General features: G+C 34.4%; 2 protein-coding genes across 2 annotated transcripts; one reads left to right on the top strand and one right to left on the bottom strand.

Moving 5' to 3' along the window:
* Spt3 (Transcription initiation protein Spt3) lies at positions 1–1,150 on the top strand. The gene has a single exon (XM_089639936.1). The coding sequence runs from the start codon at positions 119–121 to the stop codon at positions 1,055–1,057; it is 939 nt and encodes a 312-aa protein (XP_089496062.1). The 5' UTR covers positions 1–118; the 3' UTR covers positions 1,058–1,150.
* Positions 1,151–2,239: 1,089 nt separating this feature from the next.
* Positions 2,240–10,895, bottom strand: LOC149417185 (uncharacterized). Its single transcript, XM_089639935.1, has 3 exons — positions 10,793–10,895; positions 10,488–10,618; positions 2,240–3,983 (listed from the first exon to the last, which is right to left on the bottom strand). Exons 2-3 carry the CDS (start codon positions 10,613–10,615, stop codon positions 2,951–2,953), a joined length of 1,161 nt encoding a protein of 386 aa, XP_089496061.1. The 5' UTR covers positions 10,616–10,618; positions 10,793–10,895; the 3' UTR covers positions 2,240–2,950.
* Positions 10,896–18,329: the final 7,434 nt, after the last annotated feature.

Genomic DNA, 18,329 nt, shown 5'->3' with positions numbered 1-18,329 from the left:
GTCACTGTCAAAATTTTGTTTAAAAAACATTTGCTGAGGTTATATTTACGTTTTCAAGGCATATTCCATCTAGAGGCAAAAACTCGCTAACCGAGTGGTCATTTTATTTTCGAAGAACATGGATATTCTCTTTCCAAATGAACAAAGTTCACCAGAAAGTGGGACGTATCTGAAAGAGATATCTCACATGATGCACGGCTTCGGCGATAGTCCAACACCCGCCTCCCAGACGGTCTCGCTCGTGGAGTCGATAGTTTTACAACAAATGCGAGGTATTTTACACGAAGCCCTCAAGAATGCTGAACGCAGAGGCCATAAGTGCGTTTTCCCTGAAGACATCATATTTCTCATGAGAAACAACAAGATCAAACTCCAACGCATGCTTCAGTTCATGAAATCAAGATACCTGGTCAAAAATAAAAGCAAACTATGGGGAGAAGGTTACACGAACATTCTCCTCGAAGAAGACAACGAAGCTAACCTCAAGAAGAAAAAGAAAACTTTCTGTGAAATTGTAGAATTCTTAGACGACACGGGCGAGTTATCAAAATGTCTCAATTACGATATTGTTAAACACCAACGCAACGTAAGAGCTAACAAATTATCACAAGGACTCAGTGTGGAGAAGTATGAAGCATATCATAAAGCAAGATGTACATCTTTTGGCTTTTCACAATGTAAACTAGCCCACACAAAGTTAAAGCAATGGCTGTGTCCCTTGAATGATATGAACATAGCATTTCAGTCCTTCGATCTATTATCATACTTGGCATATGAGACTGTAGCTCAAATAGTGGATTTAGCTTTCATTGTGCGCCAAGATGGAAAGAGTGTGATGAATGATCCCTTTGCACGGCTTGAAGGAGGGAACTTCTGCAATCCCGCGAGCCTAACCAATTCTTTATTTGTCAAGTCGGGGCAGGAAGGAGTCTCCCCTATTACCGTTGCAGAAGTGAGGGAAGCCATGAGAAGATTTTCCACTCCAAGAATTGGAAGTGTTGGCTTGTTTTATAGGAATATAAAGAATGAAATTCCTATGAAGTTCCTAGCCATGTAAGATTGTTAATACTTTCATCTCATTGTTTCTAGCTATGGAAGATTGAATATGCTTTCATCTCATTGTTTCTAGCTATGGAAGGTTGAATATGCTTTCATCTCATTGTTTCTAGCTAATGAAGAATGAATATGCTTTCATCTCATTGTTTCTAGCTATGTAAGATTGTTTATGCTTTCATCTCATTGTTTCTAGCTATGTAAGATTGTTTATGCTTTCATCTCATTGTTTCTAGCTATGTAAGATTGTTTATGCTTTCATCTCATTGTTTCTAGCCATGGAAGATTGAATATGCTTTCATCTCATTGTTTCTAGCTATGAAAGATTGAATATGCTTTCATCTCATTGTTTCTAGCTATGAAAGATTGAATATGCTTTCATCTCATTGTTTCTAGCTATGGAAGATTGAATATGCTTTCATCTCATTGTTTCTAGCTATGGAATATTGAATATGCTTTCATCTCATTGTTTCTAGCTATGGAAGATTGAATATGCTTTCATCTCATTGTTTCTAGCTATGGAAGATTGAATATGCTTTCATCTCATTGTTTCTAGCTATGGAAGATTGAATATGCTTTCATCTCATTGTTTCTAGCTATGGAAGATTGAATATGCTTTCATCTCATTGTTTCTAGCTATGGAAGATTGAATATGCTTTCATCTCATTGTTTCTAGCTATGGAAGATTGAATATGCTTTCATCTCATTGTTTCTAGCTATGGAAGATTGAATATGCTTTCATCTCATTGTTTCTAGCTATGGAAGATTGAATATGCTTTCATCTCATTGTTTCTAGCTATGGAAGATTGAATATGCTTTCATCTCATTGTTTCTAGCTATGGAAGATTGAATATGCTTTCATCTCATTGTTTCTAGCTATGGAAGATTGAATATGCTTTCATCTCATTGTTTCTAGCTATGGAAGATTGAATATGCTTTCATCTCATTGTTTCTAGCTATGGAAGATTGAATATGCTTTCATCTCATTGTTTTGAGCTGCTAAATGAGATACTGATCTGAGTGACAAGTGATTTTTAAATAAGTTGGGCAATGAGCGCATGTCTCTATGTTGTGTTAACAATAATTTCGCTTCTAGCTAATTTTGTGTAATTTTAGTAGAAAAATGAAAGGGTGAATATATGAAAGCATTAATTTTTTATTTTAAAAGTCTTGTATAAATTTATTTAAAGTGGAGAATGAGGTAATTTGTAACACAACTGGATTTATATAAAACACATGTGAAGATCCGTGAGACTACTTTTGTTCTATAAATTGACCATAGAGACTCAACATAGATCAGGTGAGAATTCGCCATATAATAAAATGCTTTCATCTCATGCATACCAACAAAAAGGATTGATTTAGGATAAATTAAGATAATACAAAAGCATTTGTAACATTTATAAAATATTATTTATTTCCATAAATACTGTTAAAAAATCATTTACTTGTTTTATTATAAATTAGCATATCCGTAACAGCACAATTATAAAATTGTTCTTAATAAAGACAGTAGAATTTCGTTAGGTTCTGATACCTTTACTACAGTTCAAGAATTTAATGATTGCAATACCTAAACAATTTACAGATTAGTTGTATTACTTCTTAGAACCATTGTTGAGATTGGTCTCTCAATACAGGAATGTGTACAAGTAATAGTCCTGTAGCGTGTATATTTTAATTATAATAAAATCGTATATTATGATACTTGAGGAGTATATTATGATACTTGATAGGAGTTGTGATTTATGTAAGATATAAATAAATATCACAATCATTACAGAAAGACAAGATACAGGTACCTTATAAAACATGAAATCAATTTATTAAGAGATACTATCAAGTAACAACTGTCCACGAGAGTTCGACAATGTAATTTTTAAAATTCAGTGCTAACTTATTCTTCCGCTTCTACAAGTCTCACTTTATCATTTTCTACTTTTAAGTTCGGTATTTTGTACAGAGTCTTTGTAAACTTTTTCGATATTCTCTCGGGTATTTCTGAGACCCCGTGAACAACACAATACTCGGTCAGGACTTTTTTCTGTAGTTTCTTTAATGCCATATCTTTTCCTTTGGATCCCAACACCTCCAGAATGGCATCTGCTATATTAAACGCTTCAGAGCCTTCCTTGGTTTTCTTTTTCTTGGGTTCTCCATTGAGGGCAATCTCTTCAACAGCGACTTCCATGGCAACAACTGGGTCTTCAGTTTGATTGAACTTGCGTTTCTTTCCCTTTCTCTGGACTTCAACATCGCCATTTTGAATACCAGCACTGTTTACAGCTGCCGCCTTCAGTTCTGCTTCGTACTTTTCTTTCTTCTTCTTTTCTTTTCTTTCTTTCTTACTCAAGATTATTTCTTCTGGTTTATTTTCCTCCAAGTCCTTAGTTTCTTCATCGGCTTTGACTCCGTTAGATGGCTCCTCAGTAACAACTTCATTCTCTTTATTCTTTTTACTTTTCTTTGCTTTCTTAGAGGTGCCATTCGAAACAGCATCAACTTCCATGGCTTCAGTTTCAGGCTTTGCTTCGGGTGTTTCTTCTTTAACAATATCTTCACTATTAACAGCAACAGTTGGATTTGGCTTCCTGGGCTCTGGAACTGTTTTCAGCAAGTCTAGTTTAGCTGAGAGTAAGTCCCAGGCACTTTCCACGTCTTTTTGTCCGATTCTGTGATCCATACTTCTAATAAAGTTGATGAATTTGGGTTTCTTTCGGGGTGTGTTGGGTTGTTGCGCTACTTTTTCAAGAAGTTGTCTCAGGGTTCCGGAGAGCCTTGTATTTTCATCCAGGACTGATTGAACTATTTCTATCCAGGCGTTCTGCTTCCTTTCACCCTTATTCTGCCCGGGCTTGGCGATGAATCCCTTGCCGCCATATCTTTCTGCCTCAGATACGCACTTTGTGTGAACTTTATATTCATCACCACTGAAACAGAAAATAAAAAGTTTTAGTATTCAAAACATTACAAAAGAATGTATGGTTCACTAGCAAAGTTGGGAAGTAAATAAATACTGGTTTTACCAGGGGTTTGGTTCACGAGAGAAAAAGATTCTGCACAGTTTTATTGATTAGTAATTGGCAATTCGAACCAATCACACCGGGACTTTGAATTTTTTACAACAAATATGCTGCGTTTTCTATATTTTAGATTTTTTTTTTATTATTTTAATATAGATCATAGTTACATTAATACATACATTTTTTTGCAAAATATAATATTTAGGTACATAATTGGTCATGTATACCTTATCAGAAAAGAGGAGCTCTTGTGCCTGATAAGGGAGCCACGATTCTTACTTCAGTGATTCAATGTTATGTGTAAAATATAAATATAATATATCCATATATTTTTTTAATATAAGTTTTTTTTGAAAAAAAGTTTGATTTTATTGATTTGTTCTTGTTGGTTCGTAATACAGCGCAATTCGGAAGGGAGATTATTGTAGTTTTTTATGGCTTGGTAAATATAATGGTTTTGCATTTGAGTTGTTTTAAAGATTGACGTAATAAATTGATTTCCATTTCTCATCAGTTTGTAAAATTCTTGATATTCTGTGTTATTTTTTTTCTTTACACATTTTTATAATTGAAGTTTGCTTAAATATATCATCAATATTTGGTACTGGAAACATTTTAAAAAGCAATTTTGTTGGGAAAGTAGAGTTTTTTTTAAGTATTACCTTTATAATAATTTTTTGCGAGACTTTTACTGAGTTTAGGTTGTTTTTATAAGATCCTCCCCAACCTATGATTCCGTAAATAAGCATAATATTTACCCTTGTGACCACTAACTTTGCCTGTCTTGGTTTAATTAAGTTTTCAGTATTTGTTTATATATTGAGCCTGCAGAACTGCATTGCTCCACTACGAGTTATTTAAAAAACAATGCACATACACACAATTTAGGAACGCTTAATATGCACATAAAATAATACTTTGTAGTTAGATAATAATGATAAATAAGTATTTCAGTTTTAGAAATTAAAATCGTTGTTCAATCGTTTTTGTTGGCGGCCATTGTTATTGAGGTGAAAGTTATAAGGTCAGTTTTTTCTTCTCTCATTTAACCCAAAATAGGAAACTATGTTCGTGAAATAGGTCCTTAGTTTGGGTGTAAATAAAATTATTTTAATGTCAAAACATGGCATGAAGAAAAGAAGTCAAACTATCCGCTTTTTTAATGAAATAAATACTAAATGGCATTATTTTCTATTTTCAGAAACTGAAATAATTCCTTTTTATTATTATCTAACTCATATGTGTCCCTATTTTCTGTATATTTACCAAAAAAACATTAAAAATCATAAAGGTCACGACGGTGCATATTCTTCCTGTATTTTTGAATGTATGAAAAGTTGACATGCTTACTAACAAATTTCATAAACATTTCCTTCCAAAGGTAAATAATTTTTAAATATCAATACTAGAACCAGTGGCGGTTCTAGTATTGATATGATTGGTGTTTGAACGCCCAACATTATATGACAACAATAATAATCAATTATGTGCATCAAAACAACTGGTATTATTCTTAATTTATTTAAAATGTAATGCGAACAGCGGCGGCGGCGAGTGACTAGCAGTGACATCTGTTGTCTCTAATAGAAGCTTTCATTCACAAGTCCACACGATTCGCTGGGTCAATTTAAGGCGGTGTCTAGTAATTTATCAATTCGAAATAATGAAAATATTATTACGCAATACGGTAAATATGATGTTCTTAGCCGGAAAAAAAAATATTATTTATTTTTATTATTAATACAGACTTAGCATTTATCAAAATTAAATCAGAAATATGACCTTTTTATGGCCGTCCTTTCGTATTGTTCAAAAAATATTTTAAATTTTGAATATCCTCAAAAAATACCTTGAAGGTTTTTCTTCAAGACTTCGTTCAGAAATAAAAAAAAAATAAAAAAAATAAGGTTGTGGTATAATTATTTCCTAGGCACTATCTTTAATGTTTTTGTAAATGCGGTTTACTAAACTTTGGTTAAATTTATTCTAAAAAAAGGAACGAGGAATAGTTTCTATTATTTTTGTCCACTTTTTAAAATTATTTTCACATTTTTAAATTACCATTTGTTTAAGAGTTTCGAGTTTATTAAAATAATAAATTATTTTGCCGTAAAGTGGTGACATTAATTCAGCTACCACGGCAGAAATTAGAACTGAAGGCTTATTTTTAAATATGTCAACAGATGGCGTTAATCACGGAACGACCCTTGGAATTTTCAACAAAATCTTGCGTGTCATCAGTCAGCGAAGATAATACCTACTTGTATATACGAAGAAGTTTGCCAGTATTTTTTTTATAAATTGACGAACGGTCTTGCTGTGCACGTGTTTATACATGTGTTAGTTTTCGACGTGTACATGCGCACACACACTTGTGTATATTATGTAAATATGTTTTGTCATTGATTTTGAGGACAGGCATCAGAGATGTTCATCGAGTTAGGTTGATACGATTCGTCTTCACATTTTTTTATTGTATAAGTAAAATAATATTACATTTATTGTGAGGTGTGCTTAGCTGATTCTTATTTGGTACATGCTATATACGTTCATAATTTTTATTTCAAATTTAATGTACTTTACATACGATTTTTACATATTGAAGTGAAACTTCTTTACGCGCGTTATTCATTTTCGAGGACCGGAGTAAAACCGACTCATGACCGTCAAGTGACTCAAGGCCGATAACGCGACTAATTACCCTTGCAGACGTGCGTGACAAGTTTTTTTAGTAAAAAACACAGCCGTAAGTGAGTTTTTCAAAGTTTAAAATTGCGCGGGACAAGTCAATTGAGGAGTACACGTCGTATACGCGGTTCTCGTCGCGCAAGATACCTCTCTTCGCGGTCTAGAGGCAGAGAGTTCGACACTCGTTATGCAGGACCCGGGTTCGAATCCCATATTTTTATAATTTTTAATTTTTTTTATCACATGCTACTTATAAATATGTGAATTTATAAGTAGCAATTTAGTAGTAATTTATTTTTACTTGTGTCATGAAATTGTTTTTAATAAAGCATTACATATTATTTACTTAGGCACCGTTGTTTTCTTCTATGATCCTTATTAAAAAGCTAACAAAAAGCATTTTTTTTGTTATCCTTCAAAACATGCATTTTTTACTCTTGAATAGTCTTCAAGCACGTTTTTTTTATTACGGTCAGAGCCCATTGATGTACCTACCTATTGTATTTTTTGTGTCAGCGCGGAGCCTTCTGCAGTGGGAAAGTGTTTTAAAAAATCAAATAACAACATACAATATAAGTCACTTATAATTAGTGACATCTTACGAATTTCAACAGAACTTTTTTAGTACAGAACTGTCTTTAAATGGCTAGTGAAACCGAGTTCCTCCGCTGGGGGGCATTGTTGTAGTTTCGTTCTGAACAGGGTACCTATTATACTTGGCCTTAAAGAATGTCCACTTTGTCATCTTCTGTCCCTATGCGCGCCATAGAATAAACGAGATGGCACTATATTTTTCGTCGAACTAAAAAATAGGTACCGAAGAAAGCTTAGGGACGCTTAGGTCATGACCGTGAGGGAGACAACACGATGAATATTATATGTTTTACAGAGATGGCGACATAAACAAATGTCGGTTTTTCATTTTACACGCTTGTAGTGTGTGGAACAATGGTGGGTTTTCAATTGGATAGTTCGGGAAAGGTTTGGAATAATTATTTATGTTGTTATCGATTTAGAATGAAGCTAAAAAATGAAACAAAACAAAAAACGTAAAAGATCATTGTCAAATAGAATCAAACTCTTATTTTTATTTACTTTAACCTTTCCCTTACTGTGCTAAAAAAATACACGCGTTACGGTGCTGTGTAGTCAATACACATCTCAAAATAAGCGAATATTGGAAAAATATGAATATTCATAGCTAATCGATTATGTTTATTATATTTTATATCAAAAGTGATAATAATTGTAATTTAATTGCTGAAAACATGAAAAAACCATCGGCAGATGCTAAAGAAACGTGCGAGGGGTCCACATCTAACGACGGTTCGCGGCCAACTAGCTAGCGGCGCGACTGGCGGCTGGCACAAACACAGCTGTGCGGTCGTAGGTATCGATGGTCAAAATCAAAAACTCTAACTGCAGAAGTGTGGATGTCTCATGTTCCCGCATAGCGGGACATCAATAGCGTGTCATTTCCTCGCACACTCTCCGCGTATTTATTATCAGACGGTTGATTGTATTGGTGTATTTGTTCCCGATTTTTAACAAAAAACTCTGATTTTTAATTAAATTTGAAAACTATGTAATATATTATTTTTTAATTCAGTGCATAAATGTATAGCGGAGGAATACCTAAAATCTGAACCCAGAATTTATTATATTTATAGAGTTATTAAAGTTATTAGAAGCAATGTGTAGTAAATACACACCACATATGAGGAAAGGTTAATGTTGTGCACAACTACATTAAAACTTAATGTCTTCAAAATAATTTGCTGTAAGTACATGGATTGTGTATTTATTTCCAATTTACTATATTAACATAATATGTATTTAGAGTTGCGGACTCTAAATAGGTACTATAACAAATTGATACAGATAATAATATATGAGCATTTTCACAATGTCAAATAAAGACTAGACATAAATATTTTTTAAATGACGTTGGTCGGGTGGTTATAGCGCAATACATTGGTCCTAGGGCCTGGACCGACATAGCTTCTCCCACCCTCGCTTCTCATACCTCCACGCGGTGACCAACGGGCAACGGACTGGAGGGTGAAGTTGATGGTAACCAATCCGTCGGGGGACCCCAAAAGTACGGCTAAAGTGAGAAGCAGTGAGCGTCTGGTCCGCATGTTAGTGGCGGCTCACAAATGGTGGTGTGGCAACTCGACATATTCGGGTACTAGTCGCATACACCATATCTAATGGGTATCCAGGCTCATTAGTTTAATCCGATAATTGACCATAAACGGGCAATGATAGCGGATCCAGCCCTAGTTAGTTGGGTCACTCTGGTTCCACGTCTGACGACCATCGGTGGATAAAAACTATAGTCAATCAACCAAAGCTTCATGGAAAAATATACGCAAAGATGCACTACCCTGTCTGGCAGCGAGGGGGAATCTCTCCTCGGTGATCCAGAGACTGACATTATGTGAGGGTCAGCTTGCAGGACTCCAGGGGCAAGCAAAATGAAGCGGAGGAAAGCCAGTCGTTCTGGGTTTGAAACGACACGAAAATGCCAATAAAACTTAAAGGAAAGACATACCAGACTATTGTTAGACCCGCGATAATGTATGGCTCCGAATGCTGGACTATGTACAACTCCTACTCTAGGCAACTCGAATCAGCAGAAATGCGAATGCTTAGATGGACGGCAGGAGTATCATTAAAAGATAAAATTAAAAGCTCACGCATTCGTGGTAGCCTGGGTGTCACTGACATAAACAGTAAGCTAGAGGAACGACAGTTAAGATGGTATGGGCACATAAGACGGAGACCACCAGACCACACTGTGAAGCAGGCAATGTCTATAGAGCTTCAAAGACAGTCATCCAGAGGTAGACCAAAGAACTCCTGGATGACCCAATGCTCCAAAATCCTACAAAGAAACGGCCTAGATGAAAGCGACACTCAGAACCGAAGAAGCTATAACCTGAGAACGAGAAGAGCCGACCCCAACAGCCTACCTAGGCAATGAGTTGGGATAGTGCTAGGAAGAAGAAGAAGAAGAAGAAAGATAAATATTTTTTAAATGACCTACCACGACTAGATCCCTAGAGCCGCCTCTGACTAGAACCAATGACGTTACAATACATCTAAACTTGCTAGTGTGTCACAAACTCAAGATAAAATGTGGCAAGTAAGAAACACTCCAGTAAATTCTTAATTCAAATGTTTTTCATGTATGACAAAGATAGAGATTAATAGAATATGTGGGTATGAATGAAATAAACAATAGCGGGCAGCGTTTTCGTATTTGTGTCAAATACTACATTTCACATCACGGGTGTGACTCAGATAACAAGAAATGCCTGCTCTCTTTACATCACAATTGGAGCAGTCCAAGTCTTGCCAAGCAGCCAATGTGCTGATAATAGCCTAACACAGAGCTCTTGTGGTTTTACTAGCGCCAGACGCCGATTGGCTCAGGGCCGGCCTTGCTCGCTTACACTATAAAACGAACATGGAAGACTTGCTTTTGGCTTGACTAGAACAAATATAAAGTAACGGTTGTCAGCTTTTGCCTGTAGTTTAGATATTGTGGTCACCTTTGACAAGATTGTTAAAATGACATAATTATGTGAGAAGCCTCGATAACTTACATTAATAAAAAAAAGAGGTTAAGTATCTCCCAGAGTTCAAAAATAGATTCCAAGTAATGATAAAATGCACCGGCACTATAAATACAGATAATGGCGTGTAAGTACTCACCGGAAATCTTTCAAACAGTCCATGCAGCACAGGTCCGGGTTGCGGTTTCGACATTTTGTTTCGTAGTGTTTCTCTACCTTCGGCTTCTGGAGAGATTCTCCACAATGAGCGCATGTAAACACGACCATTATCTAGAAATAACACACGGATTTAAATGGAATGAAGGCAGTCAAATTCGTAAAAAATAAAGCATGTAGAATTTAGAGGTTAAAACCAACACTACCGATTAGGGACATTTATTTTAATTTTGGTCAAGCATGATGTAAATGGTTTTAAAATAAATTAATAGTAAAAATGCAACTTACGGTTATTATAACTTTTCAAGTAAACGCTTATTTGATTAATCAAAATACTCGATGAACACACGTCAAAGTCAAATACACATGGAAAATAGCCATAGATATTTACTAGTCTTGGTAGTTGTACAACATAACCAACTATACAACGGTTATTTGAAAATAACCGCAACTACGCTGTCGAGAGCTCGGTTATTTGGTTATTCGGTTGTGGATGTTGTTGGGTGGTTATGGTTAACTCGCAACTCACAACCATTTCGCAACTCGCAACCATCTCGCAACTCAAATCACCAATCACCACATCACATGGGCCATGGGCCGTTCAAAACTATTCTGACCATGACGAAAAGAGACGGCGCTATATGGGCTGCATGTTTATCTTTTTTTTTCTTTAGTGAGGCGAAACGAGATAGGCGTATATAGTTTGTAAGACGCTTGGACCTTTTTAGTACTTATTTAATTATCGTGGTGTATTGCGTTGCTTAGAACAATATTGTTAGATATTAAGTTAAATATGTAAGTGAAGTTTAAATAGTTATATATTTGTGAAAGTTTTGTTTTAAAATTGTGAATTTGTAAATATGGCAGGCAATATTTGAACCTATTTTGAAAAACATAATAATGCTGATAAAAAAGCACTGTGTAGATTGTGTAAACTTGTTCTAAGTTACAAAAGTTCTACGGGTAATTTAACTACCTATCTGAAAGTATAACATATTTCTGCATTTGCTGAATTTAAAAATGCAGGCCGTGTTGCGTTCTCACCACCTGAAGATCAAAGTGCAATTCGCGATGTATGTACTCGCGCTGCATATATAGAGATAGCGCTATTCCTTTTAGTGGGTCACAAACTAACCCGATACTTAATACCCACGGTCAAAACCATAACCTTAAATAATTCCACAACCATGATAACTACTAACTACTGAACTGACAACTGACAACTTAAAACTAGACAACCAGACAACCAGCCAACTAGCCAGCAGCCAGTGGCAACTGGTGGCAACTGTAGCCGACAGTCATGTTGCCAGTTGCCGGCCCGCATTAACTATTATATACCTATACAACGAAATAACCAAATAACCATACAACCGTTTAACAACCAGTTATTTAGAGGGTAATAACCAGTTGGTTGTGTTATTGAAATTCTAGCCAGTTGCCCAAGACTAATATTTACGGTTTTTAAAAGTTGTGTTCATAAATATACCACTCTCTGGTTGTGTTGTTTTGGGAGTCGCTATATGCACAGCGACTAGTCGACAGGGGGCGTGGCCAACATATCCGAGCATACCCGAGGTGTTAAACGAAACGTCAGAAATGGCGTTGTAATAATATAATGTAAACAAACCTTTTTAGAACTACGCTAGGTTTGTGTAACATGGTTTGTGATTCAAAAGAAAGTGTCCCCTTAATACCGCCTGCTCGCGTCAAGGAAAGAAAAACATCCCAGTTTTCAATTAGTTTAGCGGCTACGCTAGGTTTGTGTAACATGGTTTGTGATTCAAAAGAAAGTGTCCCTTTTATACCTATACTTCACTTCGGGTATGCTCGGATATGTTGGCCACGCCTCCTGTCGATTAGTCGCTGTGCATATAGCGACTCCCTGTTGTTTTCCGATATTTCCATAGAGATGAGCATTGATGAGCATACTCGAATAAATAAAACATATTTAAAATCGCTCCCGAAATAATTGAAATGTAAAATATTTTTGTAGAATGATAAACGTAATGTTAGTACAAAATATTTTTGTGATTCTATTTGAGATTTTATGATTTGATCATCAAAAACATTGTATTATTTTACTGCTGACATTTTAAAACCCCCAAAGCAATATTAATAATAAAACCAGACAATCAATTTCATTTTGTAACGAAGGAAAAAAGTTTTTTTTGTCAAGGAATTTGATTGAATTTTTTCTGATTTTATCTCGTTAGTTTAATTGTTCTCGTTCTTACATAAAAAATCTACATTCGTCGAGGTTTAAAAAAATAAAAACGGTTTCATTTTCAATTAAAATTTTTAATTTATTGAAATGTACAAAAAATGGCTTGGAACAATATTAATATGCAAAAATACAGTCTTTTCATGTAATTTCTAATCTACGTAATAATCTGTTCATAAATAATAGAGTTTGGCAATAAAATGTACAAATTTATTCTTAAACATTACATTATGGCAACACCAAGCTACTCAGATTGTCAATGAAATTAAATTTTCTTACATTCAAATTTCTTCACATGGCTAAAACACTCCTTTGGGACGAAAATCCATTTAAAAAAGAATTTAACAGTTCGTTTTAAATAAACAAAAAAATAACACAACAACTACATTTTTAATTTTATAATTTTGATCTATGAATAAGATTTAGTTTTATTTTGATTGATATAGATAATAATTATTTTGACAAGTACATTTCAGAAGTATAGAAAAATTGCCTTTTCATTTAATTATCTAGGTACATAGAGATAAATAATATTTAAAGTTAGTATATAAAATTGTCTTAGAATAGTACGGTGTATAATAGTTTCCTTTGGGAAAGCACCATCAATTTCTAAACACCGTTTGGTTAGAGTAAAAAATATGCACTTGAACCATCGGGTTTTTTTTAACATTTCCCTAAGGGCATCTATGGGCCAATTTGGTGTTGCCATTTAAAATCTTTTATACTATCGCAGTGCCATCAGTATCTGCAGACTGTAAATTTCCCTTTTAACTCTTTGGGTAATGTCGTACCGTGACTTCCGCATTTTTTTAGAGCAAATATATTGGTATAGATATTATTTTAACATACTCGTACATTCAAATTTAAATATATCTCTATATCAATATAATATACACTTTTAACCTTTTTAATTACGTAAATAACAAAATATTGAGCAATGTTTCATAAAAAATCAATATAAGTAGAGATAACTACGTAACATTTTCTTGTTTTAGCTGTTATCAACAGTTACTAATATTAATGATAAATATTACCTAATCCTTAGTTTAGTTTTACAAAAGTAAACACTATTTACAAATTGTTTGAGAAGGTACAAATATAATTTCAGTCTGCAAATTGCTCGTAAAGTTTTTGATTGAACTCCCTCTTGTATTCTTGAATGTTTTTCCTTGAATCCTGAAACAAACAAAGCAAACTGTGTTTAAAATGAATAGATTATTGATGAGGTCAAAAGTATTGAAGTGTTTTGTTTTTGGGGTATTATGTCGTGTTGCGCTACCTCCTGCTTTAGCCAACGTTTCGGACAGCATTGCAGTGTCAATCATCAGGGCACTGATGTGTAATCATGCTTACACATTAAACATCTGCCCTGATGATGGACACTGCAATGCTGTCCGAAACTTTGGCTAGAGAAGGAGGTAGCGCAACACGGCATAATACCCCAAAAACAAATCACTATAAGATTATTGATGGTATCTTAATATCAGTAACGTCCTGATGAAATATGTACCTACAAAAATTGCACTCGTGTCAAGCTATTTATTTATTTATTTGCTAGCGTAAATACCGCACAAGAGTCCCAACTGCCCCCAACCATGGGAGGCAGTGGGGAGGGAAATGAGATGTGGAAGAGGAAGGTGGGAGAAGTACATGACTATTCAGATCTGGTCACCCCCAACTGCTCCCAACCGTCTGGAGTCAGACGGTTGAAACTATGGCATCCCCCTGGCAAATAAAATGACAGTCGTCACTTTTTACTAGAAATCTTAAAAGACACCCGAAAGCAGAGGGATGATGTATCACCTTCGAAGCCTCCCGCATCTCCAAGTTGTACAGCCTCCGCAGACCCTTGAGGTTCCGGTCCAGGATCCTCAGGAACTCTGCTCTCGATATCCTAGGAGGCCCCTCGGTCGTGGTCGTTGAGTTGTCGGTTATGGGCGCTTTCGTTGTAGATGGCTGCAAACATTTATAATAATGATTACTACCTTATATTTATTAAAAGAGCCACTATCATGACGATTCCATGACGAAACATAACATTGAAGAGTAGGAAGAAAGTGAAGAAGTAAAAAAAACACAACTTAACAACAAGTACTATGTTTCGTATAGTCACTATTCTGTTTCATCCGGTTACCTTTCATGGTGGTGATTTCTAAGCATTCGATATTTTAAAAAACGTTTTAATCGAACTTTAAAACCACAACACTTCCTTAACTGGCATTGTAAAAATTGAAACTTTTTTACAAATTTATCAGATAAGTTATATTTGTTGACGTTTGAATAGCCAAATGTATATTTTTAGGCGCGGTCAGAAAAGGTAAGATATGTTTAACCAGGATTATAGTTATAGGTTTAGTAAATAATTTAGTAATAAAGATAATTTAACATTTTTGTTAAAACATCATGTGCAAGCTAGAATCTTAAAGGCTTATTCTTTAAGATTGTCATCATGGCTCCCATAGGCATTTGGGCTTTGGCCTATTCTGCTACCTACAAGAGTGTGCTTCTTCTCCATAAGATGGACTTAGATATAAAGTTTAAAGTTCACCAGGGCTGTCATCGGGAACTTGGCGATGTCTTCTGGACCAGTAATGTGATGAGGCATCTCTACCTCACTTTATATTTTTCCTGTAAACATATAACACTAAACAGAAGGTATCAAGTTAAGGAGCATTGCAGTTATCATCGACTTCTGTCATTTCACGATGTCATAAAACATGATAGATCGTTGTATTATTGTTTGTTTGTTTTTCGTTTGTATGTTTGTTTGTTATTTCGTTTGTATGTTTGTTTGTTTTTAATTTTAAATTTTATGTTGTGTTGTCTTTTTCATGATAGAATGGTTTCGTTATTATACTCGCCTGAGGACCGTCAGAAAATTGCCCACTGAAAAGCGTGTTCAACTGCGTGTAGGCACTTTTGGTGTCGTTTGCTTGCTGAAAAAGAAATTAAGTTACACATTTTAAGCAAGTTTTTGTAGAAAATCAAAATTTAAAACACAACAATTGATAAATACTGTATCTAATAATAGCTAAAATTTTAAAGTTGTTCCTAGAAATAACCTTTGGAGACATACAAGCAAATTATGTCTCACGGACAAGGTGTAACCGCTAGGCAACTATTTGAAGAGCCGTCAATAACAAGATATCATTTATATTTTTGATGCTGAAATTCGTGGTGGAATTCCTTTATAATGATACATTAAAACAATTAAACTTTTCAGCTGTGAAACTTGACAAAGCAACGAAGATAGGAAAATCCATATAATTGTAATAAAATCATTGTATACCATCCCTGTTAACCCTCTCCCCCAAATGTTTTGTACATAAAGCATAGTGTATATATATAGTAATTGCACTAGTCTGAAAATGACTATAATTAACTGAAACCGGTAACGCTCAAAAAATAATATAAGTGGGAAAAAGTTTGAAATTGTTTCAATATATCATTATTAACAAGATATCAAGTTGAAATGGCTCCGTTTGGTAGTTTTTTTGTATAAAAGTCTGCGTACATTTATCATACATATTAACAGTAAAAGTTAATATAAGTGGTAAGTTTTAAATAAAAATAGTAAATTATGATTTAAGATATTTTTTTTTCATGTCTCTTGAAACATTAAGATTTATGTTGAAGATATCAAGATACAACTGTATATTTTAAGTAATAAAGATAATTTAATATATTATATATTTTTATATTTATTTTTATCACATATTTTTGCTAAACTTAGCTGCACCATACCCCAAGTCATGCCGTGCAGAAAAAATACGTCTGTTCTGCTATGTGATGTGCATAGCAGATCATGGTACCGCCCCTTTCAGTAGTTGTTTGGTACAAAATAACTTATAGCATTCTAGGAGGTATACATTACAGTTGTAATTTAACGCAATCTCCACTGCTGCAAATCTTCAAGAGCAATTTTAAATCGTTGGCAAAAAGCATGCAAGTGGCTTGTTAAATACATTCTTGTAGGTCGTCGATTAATATCAAGAACGGGAGAGGCCCTAGATTTGAGCTCTGTGGTACTCCAGAGAACCTTCACACATAGCTACGCTAACCCCAACGTAACTTTTTGTGGTAAGCCTGCAGAACCAAGGAGTGATGGAGACAAAAACATAACGTTGAATATAAGAAATTGAATAGTGATAGCAGGACACCGTCAAGATTGGGGGATTTTTAGAGGCGGTCAGGAATCTCCAAGATTACATCGCTGATGATGGTGCTAAGAAGAAATTTTGTTTTGTTCCTAAAGGAGGGGAAATGAATGTCAAAGAAACAGGTTCGTAATTCAATAATACTGACTTCAAATATCAATTGTTTGATGGTTCCGAGGGCCCCGAAGAACCCAACTGGTTTGGATATAATTTTGGACACACTGGACTGCCTTGTCTTTCGGTCGCTTTCTATGACATCATCGGCTAGTTGCAACTGAAACAATATAATAACAAATCTTTAACATTGTTTTACAAACAATCCTGAATATTATTCCTGAATTCTTCATCGGTTTACAAATAATGCCCAATAACTACAAATAATTACATAAATGATACATTTCGTTATAGTATTACAAGAATACTATACCGATAAATACGAACAAATAATTATATCTACGATCAACCGGGTGTTGTGATGTAAAAGGGGAATTATTATGGTGTATATTTTGGATAGAAGGCAAGTATTAAATCATTACCTACCTGCAGAACCTCGCATAGTATGTTTATGGAAAGAAAAAATTAAGAAACTACCAAATATACTTTAGATTCTAAATGTAAAATAAACACTTTGTTACTCGGTCACTCCACCTTATGATATTTTTAGATATTCTTGAAAATTCAGAAAATTTCTAGTTGGGCTATTTAATTATTCAAAGAATCTTGTATTTTGAGAAAACTGTAAATTAAAAGATGGCACCTTAGATGAAGAATCAACTGCCCTTTTCCGGGAAGTTTGTGCAGAAACCAATACAGAAAACACCACCAGCAGAAGGCACCATCGGATTCCAGCAGACATGATCTGGAAAAAAAGCAAAAAAATATTATCAACCTAATTAAGACAAGTTACTTCTAATTTGAAAATCTAGAATAATCTGTACGTGTATCGTTCACGGAAAAAAATTAACAATCACTAAAAATATATCTGAATTGAAATCAGATTCTGTCGCTTGAAAAAAACATTAATACATTACAATAAACATTGGCATCATTGGAAAAATACACACACTTTAGTTGCAAAAGAAAATGTCCAAGATACATTATACAAATACATAAAAAAATTACAGACCAATTAGTATACTATCACGTATTGCTAGGTTTTTGAATCCTTGATATATAAAAATATATTTATTTACACTTTGAAAATCTTCTCTGCGCTAGGCAACATGGGTTTGTTCCTCACATATCTATCATTTCATTTTGGAATTTTGTAATTACGTGTGTAATTATTTTTATGAAAGATTACAAGTAGATGCAATTTCCAAAAAGTTTTTTTTTTAATAAAGTTAACCACTCCATCTCCCCAAAAAAGCTTGATACAAATGGGAATACATGGAGACCTATTTCGCTGGGTGAAATCATATTTATTTAACAGAATACAAATAGTGCT

Source organism: Hesperophylax consimilis, chromosome 15 (assembly GCF_061612785.1).
Source record: "Hesperophylax consimilis isolate HC1 chromosome 15, BYU_Hcon_1.0, whole genome shotgun sequence".
Classification (NCBI taxonomy): Eukaryota; Metazoa; Arthropoda; class Insecta; order Trichoptera; family Limnephilidae; genus Hesperophylax; species Hesperophylax consimilis.
Note: the sequence above shows the minus strand (reverse complement) of the source record. Positions and strands in the feature narration are given on the sequence as shown.

Excerpts from the sequence above, each read along its gene's own strand:
- Spt3 (XM_089639936.1), top strand. The coding sequence starts at position 119 with ATGGATATTCTCTTTCCAAATGAACAAAGTTCACCAGAAAGTGGGACG.
- LOC149417185 (XM_089639935.1), bottom strand. The coding sequence starts at position 10,615 with ATGGTCGTGTTTACATGCGCTCATTGTGGAGAATCTCTCCAGAAGCCG. Across the intron at positions 3,984-10,487 it reads GACTGTTTGAAAGATTTCCG|TGGTGATGAATATAAAGTTC; the intron begins GTGAGTACTTAC and ends TTTCTGTTTCAG.